Source organism: Oncorhynchus mykiss, chromosome 13 (genome assembly GCF_013265735.2).
Source record: "Oncorhynchus mykiss isolate Arlee chromosome 13, USDA_OmykA_1.1, whole genome shotgun sequence".
Taxonomy (NCBI): Eukaryota; Metazoa; Chordata; class Actinopteri; order Salmoniformes; family Salmonidae; genus Oncorhynchus; species Oncorhynchus mykiss.
In genome coordinates this window covers 8,297,341-8,320,216 of record NC_048577.1, presented here as the reverse complement: position 1 = coordinate 8,320,216, position 22,876 = coordinate 8,297,341, and the positions used below count along the sequence as shown (strand labels likewise).

Sequence of the window (22,876 nt, the reverse complement as noted above, 5' to 3'; positions counted from 1 at the left end):
AGCTTATGCTTTCAGTACTAGATTCATTCTCTGATCCTTTGATTGGGTGGACAACATGTCACTTCATGCAACAAGATCTCTGATAGGTTGGAGGACATCGTTCAGAAGTTGTCATAATTACTGTGTAAGTCTATGGAAGGGGGCGAGAACCATGAGCATTGGAAATCAATGTACCAGGGCACGGAAGCTAGCTGTCCTCCAGCTACACCATGGTGCTACCCTACAGAGTGCTGTTGAGGCTACTATAGACCTTCATTGCGAAATAGTGTGTTTTAATAATTTATTTGATTACATAGTTAAACTCACTAAGGGGGATGTCCCTCCCCTTCCTCCTCTGAGGAGCCTCCACTCTGTTACATGGCCCTCTCTGCCTCACCATACTGCTGGAGAGAAGAGGGGAGGGGGGAGGAAGAGAGATGGCGAGAGAGTCAGAATTCTGACGGACAGACACACACAAAGCATTGTGCACGTTCACAGTAGATAGCTCAGATAGTGACCTTCAACCCTGTTAGTGCACTCCCTTGTGGAAGCATCACTTTGGCCAATCAGGAGCAAGCTGGATGGACTTCTGAGCTTGTGATAAGTCAGAGGAGTAGATCTCCAAACACCCTTAGCTGTATCAATTATTCCCAAAGAACCAGAGCGAGAGAGAGAGAGTTTGGACAAGATAACACAAATCTAATTTGTGAGTATTGTGGTATTTTATGTTGTGTGCCTGTGGTGTTTGGGGTCATAGGTTAGAGGTCAAGCTTTAAGGTGCTGTGTATCTGTGGACTTTGGGGTAACAGTGGATAGCCTCAGAGAACATGTTCACAGCCTGATAACCCTGGCCCTGCTTAAACAACTGAATACCCTTCTCTGGAGGAGAACACACACATACAGTGTTAAACTGGGGTCATTTCAGTGAATAGAAATAATCATTCTGAGACAATTGTGTTCATGTCACCTGTTAGTGAAGCTCCCTTCTTCTTCACAGGGTCTGAACTCTAAACCTGAAATGAGACAACTCAGTCAACACTGCCTCTGTGTGCGTGTGTGATTGGTGATTGTTAGTGCACACTTCGGGAAGGGTGGAGAAAAGGGACGCAGACAAAAAAGGACTGGGGCCAGGGGTAGAGAGAAACAGGGGCAGAGAGAAACAGGGGCAGAGAGGAACAGGGGCAGAGAGGAACAGGGGCAGAGAGGAACAGGGGCATAGAGAAACAGGGGCAGAGAGGAACAGGGGCAGAGAAGAACAGGGGCAGAGAGGAACAGGGGCAGAGAGGAACAGGGGCAGAGAGGAACAGGGGCAGAGAGGAACAGGGGCAAAGAGGAACAGGGGGAGAGAGGGAAAGGGGCAGAGAGGAACAGGGGCAGAGAGGAACAGGGGCAGAGAGGAACAGGGGCAGAGAGGAACAGGGGCAGAGAGGAACAGGGGCAGAGAGGAACAGGGGGAGAGAGGAACAGGGGCAGAGAGGAACAGGGGCAGAGAGGAACAGGGGCAGAGAGGAACAGGGGCAGAGAGGAACAGGGGGAGAGAGGAACAGGGGGAGAGAGGAACAGGGGCAGAGAGGAACAGGGGGAGAGAGGAACAGGGGCAGAGAGGAACAGGGGGAGAGAGGAACAGGGGCAGAGAGGAACAGGGGCAGAGAGGAACAGGGGCAGAGAGGAACAGGGGCAGAGAGGAACAGGGGCAGAGAGGAACAGGCAAAGCCTAAATCGTTTTCCTAGATACTATGTCTTTGCCAGTAGAGGATTCACATCTTTCATCAATGTCGTTTTTTTTCTTTGTCACTCGACAAGTGAATTCAGACAATTCAATCAGAGGGAAACGTACATATAAATATACAACACGTGGCAGCAGATAAAATGTACATTTAATAATGAAACTTCATCTGATCTGATAAAACTGTACTTTATTATGAATGAATACAACTGATTGACATAATAAACCGGTAGTCATTTGTACACTCAGCTCCCCCACATGCTGAGAGGATACAGACAGATTGTCTTTTTACATTGAGGCTCTCAATCAATCATTCTGTGCTCCTCATATTGTCACTTTAGTCAACTTGAATTTAATTAGTCCACTGAACAGACATGTATTAGTCCACTGAACAGACATGTATTAGTCCACTGAACAGACATGTATTAGTCCACTGAACAGACATGTATTAGTCCACTGAACAGACATGTATTAGTCCACTGAACAGACATGTATTAGTCCACTGAACAGACATGTATTAGTCCACTGAACAGACATGTATTAGTCCACTGAACAGACATGTATTAGTCCACTGAACAGACATGTATTAGTCCACTGAACAGACATGTATTAGTCCACTGAACAGACATGTATTAGTCCACTGAACAGACATGTATTAGTCCACTGAACAGACATGTATTAGTCCACTGAACAGACATGTATTAGTCCACTGAACAGACATGTATTAGTCCACTGAACAGACATGTATTAGTCCACTGAACAGACATGTATTAGTCCACTGAACAGACATGTATTAGTCCACTGAACAGACATGTATTAGTCCACTGAACAGACATGTATTAGTCCACTGAACAGACATGTATTAGTCCACCGAGCTAACACTGTGTGTACAAAATATTAGGAATACCTGCTATTTCTATAACATAAATGACCAGGTGAATCCAGGTGAAAGCTATGATCACTTGTTAAATCCACTTCAAATCAGTGTAGATGAAGGGGAGGAGTCAGGTTAAAGATGAAGGGGAGGAGTCAGGTTAAAGAAGGATGTTTAAGCATTGAGACATGGGTTGTGTATGTGTGCCATTCAGAGGGTGAACGGGCAAGACAAAAGATTTAAGTGCCTTTGAACGGGGTACAGTATTAGGTGCCAGACGCACTGCTTTGAGTGTGTCAAGAACTACAACGCTGCTGGGTTTTTCACACTCAACAGTTTCTCGTGTGTATCAAGAATGTTCCACCACCCAAAGGACGTCCAGCCAACTTGACACAACTGTGGGAAGCATTGGAGTCAACATGGGCCAGCATCCCTGTGGAACGCTTTCAACACCTTGTAGAGTCCATGTCCTGACGAGGCTGTTCTGAGGGCAAAAGGGGGAGGTGCAACTCAATATTAGGAAGGTGTTACGGGTCTTGTTCCAATATCCACAGTAGTACACTACTTGTTTCATTTAAGGTGGTCTGGATGTCAGAACACCCCATGGACACTGGTGACGTTCCAGACTGACTCATGGTTGTGTGCCACGTCACTGACTGTGCAGTCCTGCATCAGTTTGCTATATCATGATTGGGTCAGCTGACATCTTAAACAAACACTTATCCAGGTGTTGTGAGAGAAGGCAGGTGACTGCAATTTAGTCTGCATGGAACATGCCCCATATTCAATTAAAAAACATTGTTTATTTATCCCCTGTAGGGACAGTTACTTGGCACCCTATGGCATCAGGCTGGCACTGAGTCTCAAAGTGACACATTCAGGTCACATGTCCAGTCACATGACCATAAATACAAACACAGTAAAACACATGATAACAACAGATGTTATCCCCCTTAGTGTCTACAACATGGTCATCATAGAGGAGGTTCACTGTGCAAAGATCCCTTCAACTTCTAATGATGATGTCATTTCCATGTTTTACAGCTCAGGCCGAGGGAGAGGGGGAAGGAAATCAGAGGTGCACTCCTCTTCACTTTGATTGACACTTCACACACTCATTATATATGTCTAGTGTTCTGTCTGGGATCTGTGGTCTGTGCCAGAGGACTACAAACGGGGTGACACCCCCCCGCCCTCCGCCTTCCAAATCTCCTTTTCCCTTTTAAAGTAGGGACACAGTCCCTCATCCTCATCATTCTCCTCCCTCTGTACTATCCAGTCCCTGCGTGGTGGTCAGGGTTGCCATGGTTTCCTGTCTCTTCCTCTCTGGTCAGGCTTGTGTTTGAAGCGACACCTGTCACCATAGAAACAGCCGGTGGTCCTCCAGAAGAAACACTCATCACCATTGATGGGAGCCGTCCTCCTGGTCCTGGGAGAGAGACACACAAACAGTATGAAAACACAAACACCTGCACCTGAACTCCTGCTTCCTCCTTCCATCACTTTGTACATTTCAAAAGTTAATATGAGATGATTGGTAACACTTTAGAATAACTCATAATGATGTGTTGAATGACAGACGGATGTCTTTACCCTGTGGAGTTGTACTGGGAGGCTGAGGAGGTGTTGAGGCCTATAAGGTTGGTCCTCTGAGGAGAGGGAGGGGTTCTCTGCATCCAGCGGTCTGGGTACCTGATTACCAGCCTGGTGCTCTCCAGCTCCACACCCTGGACAGGAGGACAAACAGCAGGCACATTCAAAATACTACATGCAATAGGACCAATAGCATAGTCCCAAAAGTACAATGGAAACAATAACAACGTATTGGGTTTAATTACCGGCACAAAGATTGTTTTTCCTTTGCTGCCAGAAAGGAGTTCTCTCTGTGTTGAACAATTTTGATACTATTTATGTGCAAGACTCAAGCTCTACACTGAAGGCTCTTGACTCTGTGTATCATGCAGAGACGTCTAACTCACCATTGTGATCTCTACAGTGCTGTCAGGTGGACATCAGTAGCAACACGCAGCCTCAAACCCTGGTACATTCTTATTCAGTTAAGAAACATTGCTCTTCTAGCTCAAAATGAGAACACATAATACAAGCTCAGATCTCAATCGTGTTTTATGCTAATAGTCCCTTTCATTACTCAGCTCCTGATCTTGAATTCCCTCCGGGCCAACCTAAAACACCAGGACCTGGTGTCCCTGGAGGAGTTCAAAGGTTAAATAGATGAACAGGTTGTTGAGCCGTGTAGCTGTTTCTAGTTGTCACCCCATGTCACTAGTTTGCATTGCTTTATGTAAGGAAGCCTGTTGTTTTACACTACACACACACACACTGTTTGCTGGTGTATTTGAGCTGTTGCCAGTGTCTTCTGTCTGTGTTGTCCTTTTAGTCAAACTTATTTTTAAATCATGTTTTTGTACAGATGTTTTCGTTTTTCGGGATGTCTCATGGTCTGACAAACATCGCTCTCGCTCTGCCACCTTTGCGTTGGACTGATATCTCTATCTTGAACGGACAGGTTTTTAGGCGATTTGGACTATTATGTTAATTAGATTTAAACTGTTTTTTGAGGGGTTATCCGTACTCACACAAGGCCTTTAGTCTCACAGTCATTGTAAATAATAATTTGTTATTAATAATTGACTTTCCTGGTTAAATAAACAATGTCCCAAAAGTACAATGGAACCCAAAGCATTTTTCCAATCGGACAATAGAACCAAAAGCATACTCCCAAAAGTACAATAGCATAGTCCCAAAGGTACAATGGAACCAAAAGCATAGTCCCACAAGTGCAATGGAACCAATAGCATAGTTGCAAAGGTACAATAGCATAGTCCCAAAAGTACACACTCCTAAAGTTCAAGCTGAGGAATTGAAAGCACAACTCACATAGTTGAAGGTATTTAGACAGCATTATGTTTCATCCCATCACTCACCTGGAGCCTCTCCAAGGCGCGAGCGGCCATGTTGGCATTCTTGAAGTTGACAAAGGCACAGAATCTCTCGTGTAGAACTCTGATACTCTCTATCTCACCACACCTATGGTACAGAACATTGATACTAATTCTGAGTTCTACATTCTCTCTATTTCCCCACACCTACAGTAAAAACATAGAATTAGAAGGTAAAAGAATAATGATCACCATTCCAACTCAACAAACAGATAAATGTCATAGTGTTAGAATGGTGGACCGGCGGCCATTTTGAGTGAACCATTTAAGGTGTTAATGTTATGTTTCTTGATGATTATCACCACACACCATGTCAGAAACAAAGAAAGTCACAGCAAGAGAAGCCTAAGCAGTGGATATGGAGATAGATAGGTCAGGCTACTGAACTAAAACAGATGGAAATGGGGCATGGTGGTCGTACGTTTTGAAAAGGTCCCATATGTGCTTCTCAGTGAGGTCCACGGTGACGTTCCCCACCCAGAGAGAGGGACAGGGGGACCTGAGGATAAGAGGAAAAACACATTCATTACAGCAACATAACACCACAACATTATGAATGCAACCTAAATGGCACCCTATTCCCTACATACAGTTGAAGTCGGAAGTTTACATACACATAGGTTGGAGTCATTAAAACACATTTTCAACCACTCAACAAATTTCTTGCTAACAAACTATAGTTTTGGTAAGTTGGTTAGGACATCTACTTTGTGCATGACAAGTAATTTGTCCAACAATTGTTTACAGACAGATTATTTCACTTATAGTTCACGGTATCACAATTCCAGTGGGTCAGAAGTTTACATACACTAAGTTGACTGTGCCTTTAAACAGCTTGGAAAATTCCAGAAAATGGCCTTAGAAAGCTTCTGATAGGCTAATTGACATAATTTGATTTGGAGTTGTACCTGTGGATATATTTCAAGGCCAATCCTTCAAACTCAATGCCTCTTTGCTTGACATCATGGGAAAATCAAAAGAAATCAGCCAGGACCTCAGAAAGAAAATGGTAGACCTCCACAAGTCTGGTTCATCCTTGGGAGCAATTTCCAAACGCCAGAAGGTACCACGTTCATCTGTACAAACAATAGTACGCAAGTATAAACACCATGGGACCACGCAGCCGTCATACTGCTCAGGAAGGAGACGTGTTCTGTCTCCTAGAGATGAACGTACTTTGGTGCGAAAAGTGCAAATCAATCCCAGAACAACAGCAAAGGACATTGTGAAGATGCTGGAGGAAACGGTACAAAAGTATCTATATCCACAGTAAAACTAGTCCTATATCGACATAACCTGAAAGGCCGCTCAGCAAGGAAGAAGTCACTGCTCCAAAACCGCAATAAAAAATCCAGACTACGGTTTGCCACTGCACATGGGGACAAAGAGCGTACTTTTTGGAGAAATGTCCTCTGGTCTGATGAAACAGAAATAGATCTGTTTGGCCATAATGACCATTGTTATGTTTGGAGGAAAAAGGGGGAGGCTTGCAAGCCAAAGAATACCATCCCAACCGTGAAGCACAGGGGTGGCAGCATCATGTTGTGGGGGTGCTTTGCTGCAGGAGGGACTGGTGTCCTTCACAAAATGGATGGCATCATGAGTGGATATATTGAAGCAACATCTCAAGACATCAGTCAGGAAGTTAAAGCTTCGTCACAAATGGGTCTTCCAAATGAACAATGACCCCAACCATATTTCCAAAGCAAAATGCCTTAAGGACAACGAAGGTATTGAAGTGGCCATCACAAAGCTCTGACCTCAATCCTATAGAACATTTGTGGGCAGAACTGAAAGTGTGTGCGAGCAAGGAGGCCTAAAAACCTGACTCCGTTACACCAGCTCTGTCAGGAGGAATGGGCCAAAACTCACCCAACGTATTGTGGGAAGCTTGTGGAAGGCTACCCGAAACGTTTCACCCAAGTTAAACCATTTAAAGGGAATGCTACCAAATACTAATTGAGTGTATGTAAACTTCTGACCCACTGGGAATGTGATGAAAGAAATAAAAGCTGAAATAAATTATTCTCTCTGCTATTATTCTGACATTTCACATTCTTAACATAAAGTGGTGATCCTAACTGACCTAAGACAGGGATTTTTTACTGGGATTAAATGTCAGGAATTATGAAAAACTGAGTTTAAATGTATTTTGCGAAGGTGTATGTAAACTTCCGACTTCAACTGTAGTTCATTACTTTTGACCAAGGCCTATAGGGCTCTTGTCGAAAGAAGTGCACAATATAGGGAATAGGGCAGGGTTTCCATTAGCCAGTAATAGCCGGCTTTTGGCCGATTAAAAAAAATGAAAAGCCGATAAATAAAATTACCATTGGCCAATTGTCCGGGAGAAGAAGAAAAAAATCCCATTGTGAAACAGGCTAAAAAGCGTTATTCATTGATGGAAATACCAGATGATCTAAATACATTGGACTGGACATGCTTATCAGTCTATAGGTTAATTTGCATAATTCAGTGGAATTAAATTGGCACGTGTACAGTATATTCGTAATGCATTATATTTATCACGCGTACAGCCTACAGATGCAGAGCCTCTGAGAGGTAAATCTGTCAGACAGCAGGAGAGATGCTGATACAGCTCCTCAAACAGCAAATTAACAAGACGGCTTCATCACCTCGTCACACACCACTTTGCAATGTGATGGAGGCAGTAGGCATTTTGAAAACATACTTAATTAATTGATTGAAACCTGAACGTTTTAAATCAGGGGTTGGAACCAAAATAATTTTCCAATCTATTCGTTCTGAACAGAACCATTATTTTGTTTGTGCCGCTCCACTGTTCCGACCAGCAAAATAATGTTCTGAACCGGTTCAAACAAAAGTAACTGTTTATATCGTTCCTTTTAAAACCTCTAAAATATATATATATATTTTTACATTTAGCTCGACATTAAATGACTTCACCAATGGATAGAGCAGCTTGCTATGCAGCGGACAAGCTAAGTACATGCATTGGACAGACAAGTGTAGAGAAGGGTGCTAGATGTGACTAAAAATACACTGGTGAGAAGGGAGTTGGTCATAAAGTGATGACATGCATTATCTGAATTAGGCCCACAGAATCATACCTGCGAAGGAGAAGCTTCTATGAAGGAACTTTGAATGTCTGAACTTCAGTGAGTTGGCTTAACTAACATTGGACCAGAACAAACCCTTGATCATGACTCTCAGTTCCACTACAGTACACTAGGAAACTGAACAAACCCTTGATCATGACTCCCAGTTCCACTACAGTACACTAGGAAACTGAACAAACCCTTGATCATGACTCTCAGTTCCACTACAGTACACTAGGAAACTGAACAAACCCTTGATCATGACTCTCAGTTCCACTACAGTACACTAGGAAACTGAACAAACCCTTGATCATGACTCCAGTTCCACTACAGTACACTAGGAAACTGAACTAACCCTTGATCATGACTCTCAGTTCCACTACAGTACACTAGGAAACTGAACAAACCCTTGATCATGACTTCCAGTTCCACTACAGTACACTAGGAAACTGAACAAACCCTTGATCATGACTCTCAGTTCCACTACAGTACACTAGGAAACTGAACAAACCCTTGATCATGACTCTCAGTTCCACTACAGTACACTAGGAAACTGAACAAACCCTTGATCATGACTTCCAGTTCCACTACAGTACACTAGGAAACTGAACAAACCCTTGATCATGACTCTCAGTTCCACTACAGTACACTAGGAAACTGAACAAACCCTTGATCATGACTCTCAGTTCCACTACAGTACACTAGGAAACTGAACAAACCCTTGATCATGACTCTCAGTTCCACTACAGTACACTAGGAAACTGAACAAACCCTTGATCATGACTCCCAGTTCCACTACAGTACACTAGGAAACTGAACAAACCCTTGATCATGACTTCCAGTTCCACTACAGTACACTAGGAAACTGAACAAACCCTTGATCATGACTCCCAGTTCCACTACAGTACACTAGGAAACTGAACAAACCCTTGGTCATGACTTCCAGTTCCACTACAGTACACTAGGAAACTGAACAAACCCTTGATCATGACTCCCAGTTCCACTACAGTACACTAGGAAACTGCCGTACCCTGCCTGCCCATTTGCTTGACAATAGCTAGACCAGAGCTAGCTAGCTAGCTAACAAGCTTGTGTGCAGAGCAGCACCAGAATTCAAATAAAAACATGTATATAGTACTATAGTATCCTTAACTAGCAATGAAAAGGTTAATCCATTCTTCTCTAATAAAAATATTTTAATCAAGCGTGTAACGTCAGTAGCTACGGTAGACTATGCTTCAGAGGGAGGGGCAGTTAGCCTACACACACACACACACACACACACACACACACACACACACACACACACACACACACACACACACACACACACACACACACACACACACACAATTTTCAGCTGGCAGGCAGGCAGACACTGGATTAAGTTTCTGAGTAACAGAGTGAGGGCTTTGCATAGGCACTTTGTTGCATTTTTGGTGGGACTGGAAAAAAATTCCCAGAAAGAAAATAACATTATTAACCGGTTCGCATGCTTTTAAAATAACAGTTCTGTTCCGGTACAGTATAGATCACTTTCGTTCTTAGTTCTGGTTCTGTTCTTCATTTTCGAAGTCTGTTCCCCAAACCGGTTCCAACCCCTGGTTTTACTACACATTATTAGGCATGTCTTACTTTGCGTCAAAGTAGCCTAGCCTGTGGAGGCAATTATTTTATATCAACTTTCTTTCTCGTCCAGTAAACAAAGGCACAATCCTAGTCATACCAGCAACGCATGCTAGTTGTTGCATATCAGATGTCCCCTCTCAAAATTTCTAACAAATATTTTCATCTCTGTCACATGAAACCACTCGCATGTGCAGTGCTCTTTTGACAATGGTGTTCTCCCGCTAATGTCATTATGGAACAAACATTCACGCATCGCCTACTGCCTTGTGCACATTGTTGCATTTATAATGTGAGGAAAAAATAGTTTAACATTTTAATCTAAACCAGCGGTCAACAACCTTTTCTGAGTCAAGATCACGGAGTCAAAAGGCAAGCCGAGATCTACCGCTCAGATTTTTTAAAAACATGACTTAAACATAAGCCTTTTGCAACATTAACTAATTAAACACAGATCTGTAGCAATGAGGTTTGTACAGTAGGCTATAGGCCCTATATATCATCACTGCATATTGGCTGCGCTTGAATTGGCCTGCCAATGTTGTTCTTCTCAGACCATTTAAAAAATTGTAGGTATATGATCACACTGGTAATAGATCATTTGTTCTATTGATTGTGAGGCACAGCTGAGTGAGCATAATAATTTGCTTATTTTTTGTACTGGACTGATGGCCTGCATCTGATGGTCAGTCTGAGGGGAGGGAGCATCTGATGGTCAGTCTGAGGGGAGGGAAGGAGCAGCGGAGGCTGCCTCTCACCCGACTCACCGTCCCTCCTCTCTCCCGACTCACCATCCCTCCTCTCTCCCGACTCACCATCCCTCCTTCAGCTGAGAAAAGGGGACACAGTCTTCAGCGAGGCTTAAGTTGAGGCTTAAGTCGCACTGCATTACTTCTGAACCAATTAAATGTTGTTACTCCTATGACCAGAGAAATAACAATGACGCAAGCTTATTGAAACACTCGCATTTTATGGCTTATAAAACGGATTAACTAAGTGTTGACAATGCGGAATAACAACTTAAACATGAACTCAGTCAAGAAAAAAGCAGCTCTCTGCTGTATTCGTTGTCTCTCTACTCGTGGTTTTAAACGTTTTGAAATCTCACAGGATCAACTTTGCTGTGAGTTCAAGGCTTCTTTTTACAGTCTATGGAGCGAGGAAACTGTGCAGACTCGGTGAACTGAGCTATCTGACTGGGCAGCGGTAGGCCTATAGGTGCACTTGATTTGCTCTCTGGGCCTGCCGAGTAGGCGGAGTTCTACCTTTAGACACATGAAATGGTTTAAAATGGAAACACTTTGCCTTCCCGGCACTAGGGCTGCTGAATCAAGTGCACCTACCATCAACAGCGCGAAACCCCAAAATGTTTATAGGAACACAAGGCTTTATCATTGGGTTTTTCACAGAAATGCTTGGTGATCGACTATGAATTTGTGATCTATCTTCCCACAACTGTCCCAGAGTGTTTGGTATAGGCTATTTCTTTCTCCACAAGTTGACCAATAGAACAGGTGAACGTTTCTCCTATGGGGGACAGTAGACTGACAGGCTAGTTATTGTGCTGTTTGTTACTCGTCTGGTTGAGGAAAAGTACATTTGGACAGTTATTCTAACATCTTCACAGTGAGAATCAGAATGTGGTAATAATTACCACACATTGTTACATCTTCAAAGTGAGAATCAGAATGTGGTAATAATTACCACACATTGTTGCATCTTCGACTTGCATGTTCTGTTAATATGAATTAACATCATTTAAATGTGATTTCTGTCATTCTGACAGATGGTGGACGCCCTAATCAGCTGAAGCACCCAATGCATATGAGGTCCGTTAAATTTCTCACATGTCCGGTAAATTCAAATGCTTCTTGGCAAATGTCCAGCGCAACATTTTCCTAACGGAAACCCTGGAATAGGGGGTCATTTGGGACCGTCTATAGCTTCTAGAACTGTAGGGATGGAAATTACATGATGTATTATAGGACCATTTAGATGACGAGATAACAAACAGAGTGGTGGTGGCCTCAACAAAGCTGGTCTCAAATGACGAGATAACAAACAGAGCGGTGGCCTCGGTCAACAAAGCTGGTCTCAAATGACGAGATAACAAACAGAGCGGTGGCCTCAACAAAGCTGGTCTCAAATGACGAGATAACAAACAGAGTGGTGGCCTCGGTCAACAAAGCTGGTCTCAAATGACGAGATAACAAACAGAGCGGTGGCCTCGGTCAACAAAGCTGGTCTCAAATGACGAGATAACAAACAGAGCGGTGGCCTCGGTCAACAAAGCTGGTCTCAAATGACGAGATAACAAACAGAGCGGTGGCCTCGGTCAACAAAGCTGGTTTAAATGACGAGATAACAAACAGAGTGGTGGCCTCGGTCAACAAAGCTGGTCTCAAATGACGAGATAACAAACAGAGTGGTGGCCTCGGTCAACAAAGCTGGTCTCAAATGACGAGATAACAAACAGAGTGGTGGTGGCCTCAACAAAGCTGGTCTCAAATGACGAGATAACAAACAGAGTGGTGGCCTCGGTCAACAAAGCTGGTCTCAAATGACGAGATAACAAACAGAGCGGTGGCCTCGGTCAACAAAGCTGGTCTCAAATGACGAGATAACAAACAGAGCGGTGGCCTCGGTCAACAAAGCTGGTCTCAAATGACGAGATAACAAACAGAGCGGTGGCCTCGGTCAACAAAGCTGGTCTCAAATGACGAGATAACAAACAGAGCGGTGGCCTCGGTCAACAAAGCTGGTCTCAAATGACGAGATAACAAACAGAGTGGTGGCCTCGGTCAACAAAGCTGGTCTCAAATGACGAGAGAACATGAATCTTCATGTCTCAGACAAGGTTAGCTCCCGAAGCTAATGCCTAGACTTTAGCTCAGTGGGATAACATGGTAGAGAGTCACACTAACAACCCAGGTATTATACCCAGTTCAACATACTCACCCAGTAGAGTCCTCAGGGGAGGAGAGGTCCACCACTGCAGAAAGAATAGGAAAAGGTTCACTTTACTATGGAACCTCACAACAAATCAATCTTAGATGTACAGTAAGTATCTCTATATTGTTGTAGTATATTTGGTAAATCAAACTCTTTAAATGCAATGGCTATGCCCCCTGTGGTGGGGTCTGGTAGTGCAACCTGTCTATACTACGCCCCCTGTGGTGGGGTCTGGTAGTGCAACCTGTCTATACTACGCCCTCTGTGGTGGGGTCTGGTAGTGCAACCTGTCTATACTAGGACCTCTGTGGTGGGGTCTGGTAGTGCAACCTGTCTATACTACGCCCCTGTGGTGAGGTCTGGTAGTGCAACCTGTCTATACTACGCCCTCTGTGGTGGGGTCTGGTAGTGCAACCTGTCTATACTACGCCCCCTGTGGTGGGGTCTGGTAGTGCAACCTGTCTATACTACGCCCCCTGTGGTGGGGTCTGGTAGTGCAACCTGTCTATACTACGCCCCCTGTGGTGGGGTCTGGTAGTGCAACCTGTCTATACGACACCCCCTGTGGTGGGGTCTGGAAGTGCAGCATGTCTATACTACGCCCCCTGTGATGGGGTCTGGTAGTGCAGCATGTCTATACTACGCCCCCTGGTAGAGCAGCCTGTCCCCAATACCTCTGTCAGCCTCAGGGGAGCCGAGAGCAGCCTGCACCGTGGTAAACTTCTCCAACAGCAACACACTCTGCCCCTCTTCAAAACCCAGATCCTACAGGAGAGAGAAGGGGTGAATTGATAAACTGATATCAGATCTCAGGAACAAAACAGAAAAGACAAACAATCTCATCACAAGTTCACCAATCAACACCAAAGTTATTGTATAACAAAAGACTAGAGCCTGACCCGATCGTAGGCGATCGAATAAACCTCCAATTCCTTTCATTCTGTTAACAAATGTGCAAACTCTTGAAAATAAAATCGATGACCTACGCGGAAGATTAAACTACCAATGGGACATACAGGACTGTAATATTTTATGCTTCACAGAGCCGTGGCTGAACGACGACATTATCAACAGGTGGCTGGTTATACGCCGTATCGGCAGGAAAGAACAGCGTCGTCGTTCAGACCTGGGGCGGCAGGTAGCCTAGTGGTTACAGCGTTGGACTAGTAACCGAAAGGTTGTAAGATCAAATCCAGGAGCTGACAAGGTAGAATAAATCTGTCGTTCTGCTCCTGAACAAGGCAGTTCAGTTCAGTCCTAGGCCGTCATTGAAAATAAGAATTTGTTCTTAACTGACTTGCCTAGTTAAATTAAAAAATAAAAGACAAGGGGCGGCGGACTATGTATTTTTGTAAATAACTCCTGGTGCACCATATCTAAGGAAGTCTCAAGGTTTTGCTCACCTGAAGTAGAGTATCTCATGATAAGCTGTAGACCACACTGTCTACCTAGAGAGTTATCTGTATTTTTCACAGCTGTCTACATACCACCACCACTGGCACTAAGACCACACTGAATGAGCTGTATTGCCATAAGCAAACAGGAAAATGCTCACCCAGAGGCGGCGCTCCTAGTGGCTGGGGACTTTAATGCAGGGAAACTTAAATCAGTCTTGCCAAATTTCTATCAGCATGTTAAATGTACAACCAGAGGGGAAAAAAACTGGATCAACTTTACTCCACACACAAAGACACATACAAAGCTCTCCCTCACCCTCCATTTGGCAAATCTGACCATAATTCTATCCTAACGGCCTATTTTTCAGGACCAGATGCTAGAATATGCATATAATTGACAGCTTAGGATAGAAAACACTCCAAAACTGTAAAAATATTGTCTGTGAGTATAACAGAACTGATAATGCAGGCGAAAGCCTGAGGAAAATCCAATCAGGAAGTGACTCTTATTTTGAACGCTCTGTTTTCCTATGCATCCCTATTGACCATTGAAAGGGATATCAACCAGATTCCCTTTTCTACGTATTCCCTAAGGTGTCTACAGCCTTTAGACGTAGTTTCACGCCTTTATGTTGAAAAATGAACGTAAAAGACCACATTGCGTAAGTGGCCAGCTGAGGGCTCTCAGAGTGATTCTTGCGTAAAAGACAGAGGTAGCCATTTTTCCTCTCGGTCCTACTGAAAAGCCAATTGTCCCAGTTGATATATTATCAAATAGATATTTGAAAAACACCTTGAGGATTGATTATAAAAAACGTTTGCCATGTTTCTGTCGATATTATGGATATAATTTGGATTTGGCGTTGTCGTGACCGCTATTTCCGGTGGATACCTCAACATAACATGACAAACAAACGGAGGTATTTTGGGTATAAAAATAATTTTTATGGAACAAAAGGAACATTTGCTGTCTAACTGGGAGTCCCGTCAGTGAAAACATCCGAAGATCATCAAAGGTAAACGGTTAATTTGATTGCTTTTCTGATTTGTGACCAAGCTTCCTGCTGCTAGCTGGACATGATGCTATGCTAGGCTATCGATAAACTTACAGAAACGCTTGTCTTGCTTTGGCTGTAAAGCATAATTTCAAAATCTGAGATGACAAGGTGATTAACAAAAGGCTAAGCTGTGTTTCACTATATTTCACTTGTGATTTCATGAATATGAATATTGTCTAGTAAGATTATTTGGCCCTTGCGCTATGCTAATTAGTGTAGTTGATGACAATTCTCCCAGATCCGGGATGGGTAGTTCCAAGAGGTTTTAAACAGGTCAACATTCACAAGGCCGCAGGGCCAGACGGATTACCAGGACGTGCGCTGACCAACTGGCAAGTGTCTTCACTGACATTTTCAACCTCTCCCTGTCCAAGTCTGTAATACCAACATGTTTTAAGCAGACCAACATCGTGCCTGTGCCCAAGAACACTAAGATAACCTGCCTAAATGACTTCCTACCCGTAAAACTCACGTCTGTAGGCATAAAGTGCTTTGAAAGGCTGGTCATGACTCACATCAACACCATTATTCTAGAAACCCTAGACCCACTCCAATTTGCATATCACACCAACAGATCCACAGATGATGCAATTTCTATTGCACTCCACACTGCCCTCTCCGACTTGGACAAAAGGAACACCTATGTGAGAATTCTATTCTCATTGACTACAGCTCACAGTTCAACATCATAGTTCCCTCAAAGCTCATCAATAAGCTAAGGACCCTGGGACTAAACACCTCCTCTGCAACTGGATCCTGGACTTCCTGACGGGCCGCCCCCAGGTGGTAAGGGTAGGTAACAACACATCCGCCACGCTGATCCTCAACACGGGGGCCCCTCAGGGGTGCGTGCTCAGTCCCTACCTGTATTCCCTGTTCACTCATGACTGCATGGCCATGCACGACTCCAACACCATCATTACGTTTGCCAATGACACAACAGTGGTAGCACTGATCACCGACGGAGAGACCTGGCAGTGTGGTGCCAGGACAACAACCTCTCCCTCAACGTGATCAAGACAAAGGAGATGATTGAGGACTACAGGAAAAAGAGGACTGAGCACACCCCCATTATAAGACTGAAAAGATTTGACATGGGTCCTCAGATCCTCAAAAGGTTCTACAGCTGCACCATCGAGAGCAGGTTGCATCACTGTCCGGCCTCCGACCGCAAAGCACTATAGAGGGTAGTGCGAAAGGCCAAGTACATCACTGGGGCCAAGCTTCCTGCCAACCAGGACCTCTATACCAGGCGGTGTCAGAGGAAGGCCCTAAAATGGTCAGATTCCAGCCACCTTAGTCAGACTTTTCTCTGCTACCACAGGGCAAGCGGTACCGGAGCGCCAAGTGTAGGTCCAAGATGCTTCTAAACAGCTTCTACCCCCCAATCCATAAGACTCCTGAACATCTAATCAAATGGCTACCCAGGCTATTTGCATTGCCCCCCCCCCCCTCTCTTTTACACTGCTGCTACTCTGTTGTTATCATCTATGCACTTAAATAACTCTACCTACATGTACATATTACCTAAACTAACCGGTGCCCCTGCACATTGACTCTGTACCGGTACCCCCTCCGTATATAGTCTCGCTCTTGTTATTTTACTGCTGCTCTTTAATTACTTGTTACTTTTATTTCTTCATATTAATTTCTTTTTAACTACATTGTTGGTTAGGGGTTCGTAAGTAAGCATTTCACTGTAAGGTCTACTACACCTGTTGTATTCGGCGCAAGTGACTAATATGATTTGATTTGACCCCTGACCCCAGTCTCCCCTCACCATGAGCTGCAGGACCTTGCAGTTGAAGAGCTCAATGGAGGCCTCCTCACAGTCCTGATCCAGCTTCAACACCTGCTGCATGGCCCCCTCTGCCTCACCATACCGCTGGAGAGAGAAGAGGGGAGGAAGATTTTTCACAGACAGACAGACAGACACACACACACACACAGGAATGTTTACGTTCACAGTAGAGAGCTCAGACACTGACCTTTAACCCCATCAGTGCACTCCCCTTGCGGAAGTATCCCTTTGGCCAATCAGGGGCGAGCTGGATGGACCTCTGAGCGTCTGATAGGGCAGAGGGATAGAGCTCCAGACACCAGTAGCAGTATGAACGATTCCCAAAGAACCTGAAAGAGAAAGAGAGACAGATAGCGAGAGAGGGAGGGAAGGAAGAAAGAGAGAGAAAGAGAGAGAGAGAGAGAGAGAGAGAGAGAGAGAGAGAGAGAGAGAGAGAGAGAGAGAGAGGACACATTAAAACACAAGTTGACAGAAATCTAATTTCAGGTCAGAGAGCATAGTTGGTGCGATACGTTGTATTTAGGGTCAGAGGTCAAGCTTTAAGGTGTACCTGTGGTCTTTGGGGTCACAGTGGATAGCCTCAGAGAACATGTCCACAGCCTGAGAGTACTGGCCCTGCTTAAACAGCTGAATACCCTTCTCTGGAGGAGAACACACACATACAGTGTTAAACTGGGGTCATTTCAGTGAATAGAAATAATCATTCTGAGACGATTGTGTTCATGTCACCTGTTAGTGAAGCTCCCTTCTTCTTCACAGGGTCTGAACTCGCCACCTGAAATGAGACAACTCAGTTAACACTGCCTCTGTGTGCGCGTGTGTGTGTGTGTGTGTGTGTGTGTGTCCAGCCCTCCGCACCTCGCTGGTCCTAGACTCGTTCTCCTTGTTCTCTCTAGAGGTGTGGCCTGCACTGGTCCTGGCTTTGGGTCTGATGTGACTGGCAGCGTTGGCCACAAACGCACTGCGGACGTCCCACTCTGGCTCCTAGAGGAGGAGATATAAAACAAAATGGCACCCTTATAATGCACTGCTTATGACCAGGGCCCATAGAATCATATAGCTCTGGTCAGAAGTAGGGCATTATATAGGAAATGGGGTGCCATTTGGGCCGCAGACATAATAGACAGAAAGAGACAAATACTTTCTATCATCCTGTATCTATTTGTTTCTCTGGTGTATCCTCCCCTCCATACCTCCCTGCCTTCCATGTCCTTCCCTCCCTCCCTTCCCTACCTCCTCTGGGGTCCTGACAGGGGGCTGGCGGTTGCTCTTGTTCCCAGACACAGTGAGAGGAGGCGTGGGCTTGTTCTTGGCAGGAGGTACTACCCTCTCTACCTCCTCCTCCTCACTTTCACTCTCAGACTCTGACGCTTCTCCCTCCTGCTCAGCATCCGCACTCTTCTCCTTCTCCAGTTTCTTTCGTTCTTTCTGTCTCTGTAAAGAGAGAATGGTAAAAGGTGTGTTGAGGGAGGGTAAGGAGGACAGAGATGATGATGGCAGGTGGACCAGGTACGACAGAGATGATGATGATGGCAGGTGGACCAGGTACGACAGAGATGATAATGGCAGGTGGACCAGGTACGACAGAGATGATGATGGCAGGTGGACCAGGTACAACAGATGATGATGGCAAGTGGACCAGGTACGACAGAGATGATGACAGGTGGACCAGGTACGACAGAGATGATGATGGCAGGTGGACCAGGTACGACAGAGATGATGATGGCAGGTGGACCAGGTACGACAGAGATGATGATGGCAGGTGGACCGGGTACGACAGGGATGACAGGTGGACGTGGACCAGGTACGACAGAAATGATGGCAGGTGGACCAGGTACGACAGAGATGATGATGGCAGGTGGACCAGGTACGACAGAGATGATGATGGCAGGTGGACCAGGTACGACAGAGATGATGGCAGGTGGACCAGGTACGACAGAGATGATAATGGCAGGTGGACCAGGTACGACAGAGATGATGATGGCAGGTGGACCAGGTACGACAGAGATGATGATGGCAGGTGGACCAGGTACGACAGAGATGATGATGGCAGGTGGACCAGGAACGACAGAGATGATGATGGCAGGTGGACCAGGTACGACAGAGAGGATGATGACAGGTGGACCGGGTACGACAGGGATGACAGGTGGACGTGGACCAGGTACGACAGAAATGATGGCAGGTGGACCAGGTACGACAGAGATGATGATGGCAGGTGGACCAGGTACGACAGAGATGATGATGGCAGGTGGACCAGGTACGACAGAGATGATGATGGCAGGTGGACCAGGTACGACAGAGATGATGATGGCAGGTGGACCAGGTACGGCAGAGATGATGATGGCAGGTGGACCAGGTACGACAGAGATGATGATGGCAGGTGGACCAGGTACGACAGAGATGATGATGGCAGGTGGACCAGGTACGACAGAGATGATGATGGCAGGTGGACCAGGTACGACAGAGATGATGATGGCAGGTGGACCAGGAACGACAGAGATGATGATGGCAGGTGGACCAGGTACGACAGAGAGGATGATGGCAGGTGGACCAGGTACGACAGAGATGATGATGGCAGGTGGACCAGGTACGACAGAGATGATGATGGCAGGTGGACCAGGAACGACAGAGATGATGATGGCAGGTGGACCAGGTACGACAGAGAGGATGATGGCAGGTGGACCAGGTACGACAGAGATGATGATGGCAGGTGGACCAGGTACGACAGAGATGATGATGGCAGGTGGACCAGGTACGACAGAGATGATGATGGCAGGTGGACCAGGTACGACAGAGATGATGATGGCAGGTGGACCAGGTACGACAGAGATGATGATGGCAGGTGGACCAGGTACGGCAGAGATGATGATGGCAGGTGGACCAGGTACGACAGAGATGATGATGGCAGGTGGACCAGGTACGACAGAGATGATGATGGCAGGTGGACCAGGTACGACAGAGATGATGATGGCAGGTGGACCAGGTACGACAGAGATGATGATGGCAGGTGGACCAGGAACGACAGAGATGATGATGGCAGGTGGACCAGGTACGACAGAGAGGATGATGGCAGGTGGACCAGGTACGACAGAGATGATGATGGCAGGTGGACCAGGTACGACAGAGATGATGATGGCAGGTGGACCAGGAACGACAGAGATGATGATGGCAGGTGGACCAGGTACGACAGAGAGGATGATGGCAGGTGGACCAGGTACGACAGAGATGATGATGGCAGGTGGACCAGGTACGACAGAGATGATGATGGCAGGTGGACCAGGTACGACAGAGATGATGATGGCAGGTGGACCAGGAACGACAGAGATGATGATGGCAGGTGGACCAGGTACGACAGAGAGGATGATGGCAGGTGGACCAGGTACGACAGAGATGATGATGGCAGGTGGACCAGGTACGACAGAGAGGATGATGGCAGGTGGACCAGGTACGACAGAGAGGATGATGGCAGGTGGACCAGTTAGTGGTCCATCATCATCTCTGTCGTACCTGGTCCACCTGCCATCATCATCTCTGTCAGAGATGATGATGGCAGGTGGACCAGGTACGACAGAGATGATGAAGGCAGGTGGACCAGGTACGACAGAGATGATGATGACAGGTGGACCAAGTACGACAGAGATGATGATGACAGGTGGACCAGGTATGACAGAGATAATGACAGGTGGACCAGGTACGACAGAGATGATGATGACAGGTGGACCAGGTACGACAGAGATAATGACAGGTGGACCAGGAATGATGACAGGTGGACCAGGTACGACAGAGATAATGACAGGTGGACCAGGAATGATGACAGGTGGACCAGGTACGACAGAGATAATGACAGGTGGACCAGGAATGATGACAGGTGGACCAGGTACGACAGAGATAATGACAGGTGGACCAGGTATGACAGAGATAATGACAGGTGGACCAGGAATGATGACAGGTGGACCAGGTATAATAAAGATAATGACAGGTGGACCAGGAATGATGACAGGTGGACCAGGTATGACAGAGATAATGACAGGTGGACCAGGAATGACAGAGATAAACAAATAGTCACTGGTTCCTTATTTCTCTGGTGCAATATCAAAAACCACCTCCATTATTCAACTCTATTACGTCATTAATTATTCATTAACATTAATTACACAGACATTTCTTAATGACTATGTAGCAACAATGTTACTGTAGTAATGACAGTGTTATTACAGGTTCCACAGGTAGAAGAGAAACTTCATTTTAAGTGTTACCAGGTTGATTATGATGTGGTATAGGTGTGACGTAGTACAAGTGTGTGTGTGTTCCACTCACCTTTCTCTTAGCCCTGCGTCTCTCTGCTCTCTTTCTTGTCTTCTCCTCCTCACTCAACTCCTCCTCCCCACTCAGGACATCTCCACCCGCGGCTGGACCTGGACCCCCTCTTCCTCCTCTTCCTCCTCCCCGCTCCATCTCCTCCTGCTCACCTGGCCCATCTAGAAACACACATAACCAAAGATCGAACACAAATTAACCAAAGAAAACACTTTGGTGTTTGTTTAGTGTTACTTTTGTAAAATGATCTTTACAGGTTGGTCTCACTGAGAAAGTTAGAGACTTTGCTGGAAGAGAACAAAGAGAACAGGGAGGAGAAAGAGAGAGGAAGAGGAGGAGAAAGATGAGGAGGAAGAGGTGGATGCAGCAGCCCAGATATATCCATGTTTGAATGGATTCTGATTCTTTTCAGGGATACACAACATCCTGAAATATATGTAGATGTTGTTGTTAGAAAGAATACTATATTTCCCTTGACGTAGTGATGCTGAATGTAAGAAATGGCTCAACATTCCCCACTCTCCCCTACAGGTTAGTCTCATTGAGATGGGGACTGGAGGGAAAAGAGAAGGAATGAAGAGGACAGGGAGGAGAAGAGAAAACACAGTACATGCTGCTAGAGATTCTCCTTTGTTCTTTGGGTGGAAACATATTGGACCAGTGGATCCGTACAGGAAGTGTATCGTTACCTTACCAACAAGAAATGAGACTCTTCCCCCTCCCCCCAACACACTCATTTGGTGCATCCCAAATGGCACCCTATATTATTTAGTAAACTATTTTAGGTCATAGTCAGAATTAGTGCACTATATAGGGAATAGGGTGACATTTGGAACACACATTTAACAAAAAGGTTCAATCCAGACCAACTGTAGCTTGTTGAGGGCAGCACAGACAGGACAGAACCTTCCCCTTAAACACCCCACTGTCTGCCACCTGGGTGCTTCCCTTACCTGACCCTGATAACCTCCTGTACCTTGTGCTCAGGATCTGTGTCCCAAATGGAACCCTATTCCCTATCTCTATGTAGTGCACCACTTTTAACCAGGGCCCATAGTGTCAATAGTAGTGCACTACATAGGGAAAAGGGTGCCATTTAAGAAGCA

General features: G+C 45.5%; 1 protein-coding gene across 1 annotated transcript in view; it reads right to left on the bottom strand.

Annotated features, from left to right (window-relative positions):
• Positions 1-1,873: 1,873 nt before the first annotated feature.
• Positions 1,874-22,876, bottom strand: part of LOC110487246 — a 41,891-nt gene continuing 20,888 nt past the window's right edge. Inside the window, exons 2-14 of the mRNA XM_036940116.1 lie at positions 21,771-21,931; positions 18,687-18,887; positions 18,312-18,437; positions 18,183-18,228; positions 18,004-18,094; positions 17,641-17,782; positions 17,433-17,537; positions 13,872-13,962; positions 13,204-13,237; positions 5,961-6,038; positions 5,525-5,627; positions 4,173-4,306; positions 1,874-4,008 (exon numbers count right to left, since the gene is read on the bottom strand). Coding sequence (XP_036796011.1) covers positions 3,873-4,008; positions 4,173-4,306; positions 5,525-5,627; positions 5,961-6,038; positions 13,204-13,237; positions 13,872-13,962; positions 17,433-17,537; positions 17,641-17,782; positions 18,004-18,094; positions 18,183-18,228; positions 18,312-18,437; positions 18,687-18,887; positions 21,771-21,931 — 1,448 coding nt within the window. The 3' untranslated portion in view covers positions 1,874-3,872. The remainder of the gene's footprint in view (positions 4,009-4,172; positions 4,307-5,524; positions 5,628-5,960; positions 6,039-13,203; positions 13,238-13,871; positions 13,963-17,432; positions 17,538-17,640; positions 17,783-18,003; positions 18,095-18,182; positions 18,229-18,311; positions 18,438-18,686; positions 18,888-21,770; positions 21,932-22,876) is intronic.